The following is an 8,870-nucleotide window of genomic DNA, read 5'->3' as shown; positions in this document are numbered from 1 at the left end:
AACTCTCTGAGAGGCTCTAAGCTATTTGAATATCTTAAACTTCCCGTGCCTCTGGAGGCTGGGAGACTGTAAACAATCGTATGCATAGCTGCAGGAGTCCGGGTAAACTTGTCAGGCGAGTTAGAGAGCCATCTGAGGGGTTTGGATTTAAACACTCCTAATTGCCCAGGAACTTTATTAATTGGAGCTGTAAGTTAACTCTTTGACAGAGAGAGAGTGAGATGGTGGTAGGGGACAGCCCCCAGTAAAGTCAGAGGTGAGAGCACAAAGCAATAAAGTAGGCAGACTCTGGTTTTTTGGGGGAAAATGCTCGAGAATATCCGGGTGGACTCCTGAGGCTCGATCCCGCCTTTGCGTATGCCGAGCCTCCTTCCTCATGACCTTTGTCATGAGTGGAATGCCTCACCGGCTCCCCGCACCTGGGATTCTCCAGGCAAAAATACTGGAGTGGGTTGCCATTTTCTTCTCCAATGCATGAAAGTGAAAAGTCAAAGTGAAGTCGCTCAGTCGTGTCCAACTCTTAGCGACCCCGTGGACTGCAGCCTACCAGGCTCCTCCGTCCATGGGATTTTCCAGGCAAGAGTACTGGAGTGGGGTGCCGTTGCCGTCTCCTAAAGAAAGCTGAGCACCGAAGAATTGATGCTTTTGAACTGTGGTGTTGGAGAAGACTCTTGGACTGCAAGGAGATCCAATCAGTCCATCCTAAGGGAGATCAGTCCTGGGTGTTCATTGGAAGGACTGATGCTGAAGCTGAAACTCCAATACTTTGGCCACCTGATGCGAAGAATTGGCTCATTGGAAAAGACTCTGATGCTGGGAGGGACTGGGGGCAGGAGGAGAAGGGGATGACAGAGGATGGATGAGATGGCTGAATGGCATCACTGACTCAATGGATGTGAGTCTGAGTGAACTCCGGGAGTTGGTGATGGACAGGGAGGCCTGGTGTGCTGCGATTCATGGGGTCGCAAAGAGTTGGACACGACTGAGCGACTGATCTGACTGACTGACCTGCCCGGTGCTGTGTGTGCTTAGTCACTCAATTGTGTCCAATTCTTTATGACCCCATGGACTGTAGCCTTCCAGGCTCCTCTGTCTGTGGGGATTCTCTAGGCAAGAATACTTGAGTGGGTTGCCATTGTCCTCCTCCAGGGGGATCTTCCCAACCCAGGGATTGAACCCAGGTCTCCCGAATTGCAGGCAGATTCTTTACCGTCTGAGCCACCAGGGAAACCCAAGAATACTAGAATGACTGGCCTATCCCTTCTGCTGTAAGCAGAAAACTATCTCTTATTCCCTATTTACATATGTGTTCACTGTCAGAATGGATTCATACTTTTTCTGTGGTTTATAATCACTGCTGTTCTTAATCATTTTGGTTCTCAAATTGTCCCCATGTTGACCAGTGGGAGCACTTTTAGGCTGACATCTAAATCTTTGTAGTATCAATATTTAAAAATTTTCAAACCATTTCAGACCTACAGAAAGGCTTGCAAAAATCGTACCAAATATTCCCATATTTTCCCACCTAGATTTCAAAAAATGTTACCATGTTTGCCTTATTCTGTGTGTGCAGTATATGTAATTTTTTGTGAACTGAAATTATTCTGAGACTTAAATAGCAGACGTAATGCCCTTCACCGCTAAAAACGTTAGCATCTGTTTCCTAAGAAGGACATCCTTTTACATAATCACAATTTAGTGATCAAAATTGGAAATTAAACATTACCTTACTACTGTTATACAATCTATAGATCTTATTCAGATTATTTCAGTTGTTATAAAATACAGTAGTGTTACAAATTATATAATGTATTTTATAACAAGAGAAAAAGATATTTTCCTAGACCAATCCAGGATCCAATGCAGGATCACACTGTATTTGTCGTCAGGTCTCTTTAGCCTCTTAATCTGGGACAGTTCCTCAGTCTTTGCCTTCCATTGTTGTGGCTTTTTGTGTGTGTGTGTGGTTAATTTTGTAGAATATTCCTCGAATTGAGTTTATCTGACACTGTCTCATAGATTCAAGTTATGCATTTTGTCAGGACTAGCAGCACAGGAATGATGTTGTGTGTTCTTAGGAAACCATACCGGGAGGCACACGGTGCCTCTTGTGCTCCGTTGCTCACGATGTTATTAACTTCGATCACTTGGTTAAGGCGGTGTCTGCCAGGTTTATTCACTATCAAATTACTATTCTGTTTTTTCCTTTGTGATGAATAATTATCATGTGGAAAAATATTTTGAAACTGTAAGAATGGGTTGTTTCTCATTACCAAAGTTTCTCCCACTAACTCAGCATTCCTTGATAATTCCTGCATGAAACGTCTATTACTGTGGTTGTTACCAGATGATAGGTTTCTGTTTGGTCATTCCTTCTACGTTTACTAGTTGGCGTTCTGCTGTACAGAAAAGCTTTGTCTTGTCCTCACTTTTACTTACTTGTTGATATGTATCATTGTGGACTCATGGAATCCTATTTTATTCTTCCTAATACTTTGGGATAAATCAGTTGGGGAATCTGTCAATTCCAAGCAAATCACAGATTCACAGCAGCCAATTCTGAATACAGACACCCTTAGGGATTCAGACTATTTAGTTTTCTCTTTTTAAACTCACTAAAACTTAATTGTGTTTAATCATTAAAAAAGTGAGTAAATTTTACCACTGAACAGAAAAAAGCTGAGATACTGAGAATACTGCTATTTGCTTATAATCCTTGAGGCTTAGTGGGGGGAAAATAGGGGGAAAAAGCTTTCAGCAAAAAGCTACAATAAAATTAAACCTTAGAATTTTAATAAAAATTAAAGTTCTTAACAATTTTAAAATTCACTCATTAAGTACCCCCCACTTCATTAGTCATTAGTGAAGTGAGGTGAGTCGCTCAGTCATGTCTGACTCTTTGCAACCCCATGGACTATATACAGTCCATGGAATTCTCCAGGCCACAATACTGGAGTGGGTAGCCTTTCTCTTCTCCAGGGGAGCTTCTCAACCCAGGGATTGAACCCAGGTCTCACACATTGCAGGTGAGTTCTTTGACTAGCTGATCCACCTTAAGGAAATGCAAACTAAAACCAAAAATGCAATAATACCATTACCCACCTATCAGAACAGCTTAAATAAAAACTGAAAACCACTCATGCTAACAAGGATATGGAAGAACTTGGACACTACTTGTGGGAGTGTAAATTAGCATTACCATTTGGAAAACTGGCAGTTTCTGCTAAAACTGAAATACACGCACCACAAGATGCATGTACCTTTCCACTCCTAAGTACTTTTCCAACAGAAATGCATTCAACTCTTAACCAAAATAGATGCAAAAGGATGTTTTGACAGCACTGTTGCTAACAGCCCCAATGGTATTTATTTTATCTGTGATGCTGGGTGAGAGGTTGGGTGAGGGTGGTGTGAGTAGTGACCGGAGGGTGCCAGCTTCTAAGGAGTGGTCATGTTCTGTTTCTTGATGTTAGTATTTTTATGGTTGCTTTTACTGTATGAAAATTAGTTATTTAGGCTCTTTTTCTCTATACATGTGTGCGTGCTAAGTCGCTGCAGTCATGTCTGACTCTGGGCCACCCATAGCCCAGCAGGCTCCTCTGTCTAAGGGATTCTCCAGGCAAGAATACTGGAGTGGGTTGCCGTGCCCTCCTCCAGGGGATCTTCCCAACTTAGGGAATCGAACCCACGTCTCTTATGCCTCCTGCACTGGCAGCTGGACTCTACCACTAGCGCCACCTGACTCACTCATTCACCCTCTACTTGTTGTCCTCTAAGAATCTCTGTAGGCAAGAAAAGTGCACAAGGAAAGCCCCCATGAAAATAACGTAATTCAGACCTTCATTTCCCACTGTGACAGATAAATACAAAACCATGCCACATTTGTAGAATACTGTACGACTTTTGTATGCTCATCAGAACCTGTCAACAGCTGTTTGAGGGAGTTCAGGTGTTAATGAAATGATCAAATGTCCTACTTGACACTGTTCTTCAAGTTTAATTATTAAAAGCCCCGCCCCGCCCTACTTCCTCTCAAGTATCCTGGTTTAATAATAAATTATATGATCTTTACAAATGAGGAAGCAAGAGGACCCAAGGTTAAATGACTTGCTCATTATTACTTATTAGTAGGCAGTACACCCAGGACTCAGAGCCAGAATTTTGTGTGGGCATCACTGACACTACCTTGGGGTTCCCAGAAACAGAACTGGATACACAAAGCTGCCTTTCACTCTGTCCGGATCCCTGAGGCTTGGGATCCCCACAGCCCAGTCTCCAGCCCCCTCCTCTGTGTAAAGTGATAGCCATGCTTGTAAGAGAGGGTTGCTTTAGCCTCGTGAGTTGGATTGCCTTCCGTCCTCTGTCCACTGCGTCTCTGGTCTCATATGTAACCTTCGGATTGTCCCCTGGGTCTCAGCCCTGCTTTCTGGACCCCCTGGCCTTCTGAGATGACCCACTGTCCATGCCACTGAACAGTCTTTCACTAGCCCCAGCCTTCAGCATAAATGTATTATTCTTGACTATCTGCCCATTACTTGTAGATTATCCATATATGCAATTTTCCATTCTCCACAGGGAGAGAGTTGGTTAACAGGAAGTTGTATCTGAGACATAATTCACTCCATATTTATCAAAAATTTGTAAAGTACACGTGGAAAAGACAAAACAACTGTAAATGAAAAGGACAACTGCTGAGAGACAGGATTAGGGGATTGTTTCCTCCCTACATCTATATTTTAAGATTACTTTGATAATAAATATGTATTCCAAGCACTAAGTTTGCAAGTGTAGGAACAAAAGTTACTTTTAACCTTGAGCCTTATCTGAGAGTCTTCTATTACTTCCTGCCTTTTCACTTTTAATCAAGTCCTTCTCAGAGCAACATGCAATTAGCTTTCCAAATTATCCTCAAGGAGACATAATCGATGTTTATTCTTGTCAGTTGTCTTAAATTTGATTCAAAAGAAGCAGCATCTACTTTAAAATTATAAATGTGGTACAGTGATGTGATTTTTTAAAAATCTGGGACTCTTCAGTGTGTTTTTTTTTTTCTTTTTTCTTTTTTACTAGCTCCCAACAGTGGTAACCAAGACATGTCAGCCTGGTTCAATCTATTTGCAGACTTGGATCCACTTTCAAACCCAGATGCTATCGGACACTCAGATGATGAACTTCTTAATGCTTGACTGAAGTTACGATGCCACTTCAATGGCCTTGAGACACCAGTTTTGCAACTTACTGCCTTAGTGAAAAGGAGTTTATGTTGTCACTCACATATGAAGACATTGTGTTTGCAAATTTAACACTTGACAGCCAACTTTAGACAGATGGTAAGGACCAACCACATTTTTATACATTAAGTGTCTATTTAATATCTTGGATTTGCAGCAGTTGGTAATATATGTAAAACTTTACAAAACTATTGAGTCTGAAATTGATACCAAAACTTAGTAGGGATTGGGTTTATTTATTTGGAAAATCTTTTATGTATGAGTTGCCTTGCTGGTGTGAGATTTCTATATATAGATAAAGGACAGCATGTAAACTGGGTTGTGATTTGGGGTTGGTTTTTAAATAAAACACTGGCGGGGGGATTTTCTGTTGTGGAACATAGCACTAGAAACAAGACTAGTTTTGTCTTTAGAAAGGTAGAATAAGATTTGAGAACTCAGTTTTCTTTGATGAAATCACAGAGAAACTTGGTATTTGTTCTCTCCACTTGGAGGCTAAAATGTAGTATCTCAGTTCTTTTCCTTCATACAAAATCATGGACACCCTCCAATTTCATTATTGAATTTTTGGGGGAAAGTAGCAGGACGAGTTATTTGCTAAGTCCACCCTCTGTAGAAACAGAAAATTCTCTTCCCATCTTATAAACCACAGGACTGTCCAACAGTATTTCAGACGTTGTACTTCATTTTGTCTTCAGGCCTAAGTCTTCACACACTGCCGTCACAGTGCCCTGTATTCACACGCTGCCTGAAAGAAGACCAGGGAGGATACTCCCTGGGCAACTGGCAGTCGTATTCCTGCAACCACCCGGAAACGTCTACTTGAATGAGGGAAAAATCTGATTAACTCACCCTCGAACAGATGTGCAATACTTACCCAGTATTTCTTAACATGATTTAACCCAGAATTCTTTCTGGCACAGTTACAGAAAGCTCTATACCATCAGTAAAGCAGTCTTTCATTTTTCCACTTTTCTGTGGGTGACATCAGCTGAGGTTCTGTTTGATTACTAAGGACAAACTTACCCTTGGAAGGTTTAGAGTCTTAAGTATCAGAAGGCAGGTCCTTTAATGGAAGTTGAAGTATATGCTGATACAAGCACAGCCATTGTAGACACAGTCACTCTATGTCCTGTTCTTTCTTCCTGCCCAGCCTTAGTTCTGAGGCAGTTCACCCGCTGTCCTGTTTCATCATCGTCCAGTCCATTGTATCTGCGTAAGTGACCATGTTCACGAACATGTTCACAGCAGATTTCACTATACTCCTAGTTCCAAGCAAGCTTAACTATTATTTACAGGAGAATTGCTTGTAATCTCTGAGTCACTGTATATAGAAAAAACATTTTCTTAGGAGTGACTAGAGCAGGTAAATCGCAGTCCACTTCCCATCCATAGCAGTCTGGCCTAACTACGATCTGAACCGCCCACAGGGTCTTTGGAAAACCACAACTGTGGTCAAGTAGTGGCTGGCTAGAAAGACCTTAACTGAGGGTCAGGAATATGGACTTAAAAGAGTCTGTAAAACTTTCCTTAAAATATTTTCACGTGCTTATTCATATTTACTTGGTTTAACCCTTAAGCATTTTGTAACTCTCCCTTTGTATTCAGTGACATTTGCCAGTGCAGTACATTGTTCCACCAAAATCCATCACCAGGGTCATGATTATGAATCACAATCTGAAGTCTATACCCATGGTCACTCTGAGCTCTCAACTTTGGGAGTACCTCAGAAAGTGTTAATTGTCTTGAGTTTTGCCATTTTTCTCTTATTAATTCTCACTAATGCATTAGTTAAAAAATACTTGAATAGCTCCCTCACATCCATGCAGAGCAGTCCTTGTTATGGCGTAAACAAAGAGGAAAACCAGTACTCTCCCTAGGCCTAAATCCCTGACAGTGGATGTAGGGGGGATACTGCCCCTACAGTATAACAGAGCAAAGGTTATCAAAAAATAGAAACATATCAGAATTTGTATTATTCAGTTCTTAGTTTCTCTAACATTTTTGCTTTCAACAGAGTATCCATTTGCTCCTTTAACCCAAAAGCAACACTGCCTTAGAAAGTCCAGTTATAACTTCAGCAAGTCTAATGACTCCATTTTTGAAGTGCACATTTAAAACTATTTTTCCTCAAGGTTAGTTATTTGAAGCTCAATCATTAATGTAAGAGCCAGAAACAGAAATTTGGCTGTATTACACTTAAAATAGGTATAATAGCAAACCAAGCACATATTCAGTTGGGAGTGAAAGGAAAGGACAGGATAAACATAGAACAGAAAGGTGGTCAGTTGCTATTTGCTTAAATCTAGAACCACCATTCAATAAATAAATGAATTAACCTTAACCAAGGGTGAGCTGAGAACAACTCTTATCAAAATAAATGAATGCTTTTTATGTTGAGTGGGGGGGGGGATAGCTATCTTATACTTTTTAATAGCAGACAAAAATGCATTTAAACTTAGAAGAGCCCCCAGAAGAACTAAAATTTGCCTAATCTTTCTTCAACCAACTTTAGGGCAGATTAAGATCAAATTGGTGTGACTTTGTATTTTTTGAAATCTTTCATTAAGTGTAAAACATAACTCTGATATGATTAGAAACAACCTGTTTTAACAAAACAGGTTTCAGTATTTGCACAATGAAAAAGTGTTTGTATTTCAGACCATCTGGAAATGTAAAGGTCTTAACTGTGTACGAACAAAGGAAGTTTGAATGTGCTATTTTTCTGAGCCTCTTTTATTAATAATAAAACTATAAGATGGCATTAAAAAGTTTATTTTCTAAAGTGTTCAATACAAATCTAGTTTCCCTATTCAAAAACGTTGGTTTTTACCTCAGGACCATAGTAGTAAGAAGGTAGTTTGAATGATACAGATACCACAGAATGAAAATAAAACCAGGGCAATTAATATCCTTGTGAGACTGATTCTTTCTATTTCATGCAGGAGGGACTTTGTAAGATATGGGAAATAACAGAATGTGTGTTCTTTGTGTAAATACTGTTAGTAACAAAATACAGAATACTAAACAGCAAAGTTCTGAGCCTGGACGCAATAACCAGTGAAATATAAGCCATATTATTTAACTTGATTTGCTGACAGGAGGAATAGAAAGCCAGGATTAACTGATCCAGTTACTTCTGTCTTCCACAGCACTGGCAGGGCCCTGCATTTCCTTACCTTGAGCAGTGAAACACACCCAGAATCTTGGGATGTAGACATTAAACTGGGAAACTTTAACTTTACATTAAACTACAAACTTTAACATATTAACCAATTCAGCAGTACTGAAAGTAATGCATTTAAAACACACAACAGTAAGGGTTCGTTTAAATATACCAAAGAAAACCTGAAGAGCAGGATGGGAAGAAAAATGCTTATTGTTAGGATGGGTCACAGTCTATCTTCTCCCATGTTTTATGTGCAACTTAAAAGAAGACTAAACAATATAGTGAAAATGAGTATACTACCCAAAGCAATCTATAGAGTCAATGCAATCCCTATCAAGCTACCAACGGTATTTTTCGCAGAGCTAGAACAAATAATTTCACAATTTGTATGGAAATACAAAAAACCTCGAATAGCCAAAGCAATCTTGAGAAAGAAGAATGGAACTGGAGGAATCAACCTGCCTGACTTC

General features: G+C 40.1%; 1 protein-coding gene across 3 annotated transcripts in view; it reads left to right on the top strand.

Moving 5' to 3' along the window:
- ICA1L (islet cell autoantigen 1,69kDa-like) overlaps positions 1-7,997 on the top strand; it is a 58,894-nt gene extending 50,897 nt beyond the window's left edge. The window contains exons 13-14 of one of the 3 annotated variants that reach the window (XR_827138.1): positions 5,071-5,330; positions 5,930-7,997. Coding sequence is in view for 2 of the 3 variants with exons in the window: in XM_010860990.1 (XP_010859292.1) it covers positions 5,071-5,186 (116 nt within the window). In the remaining variant the exon portion in view is untranslated. Of the gene's footprint in view, positions 1-5,070 lie in introns of all 3 variants that reach the window. The other 2 variants (XM_010860991.1, XM_010860990.1) reach the window with 2 other exon arrangements.
- Positions 7,998-8,870: the final 873 nt, after the last annotated feature.

Source organism: Bison bison, unplaced genomic scaffold (genome assembly GCF_000754665.1).
Source record: "Bison bison bison isolate TAMUID 2011002044 unplaced genomic scaffold, Bison_UMD1.0 scf7180017864471, whole genome shotgun sequence".
NCBI lineage: Eukaryota > Metazoa > Chordata > Mammalia > Artiodactyla > Bovidae > Bison > Bison bison.
The sequence above is the reverse complement of the archived record's forward strand: the minus strand, read 5'-3'. Positions and strand labels throughout refer to the sequence as shown.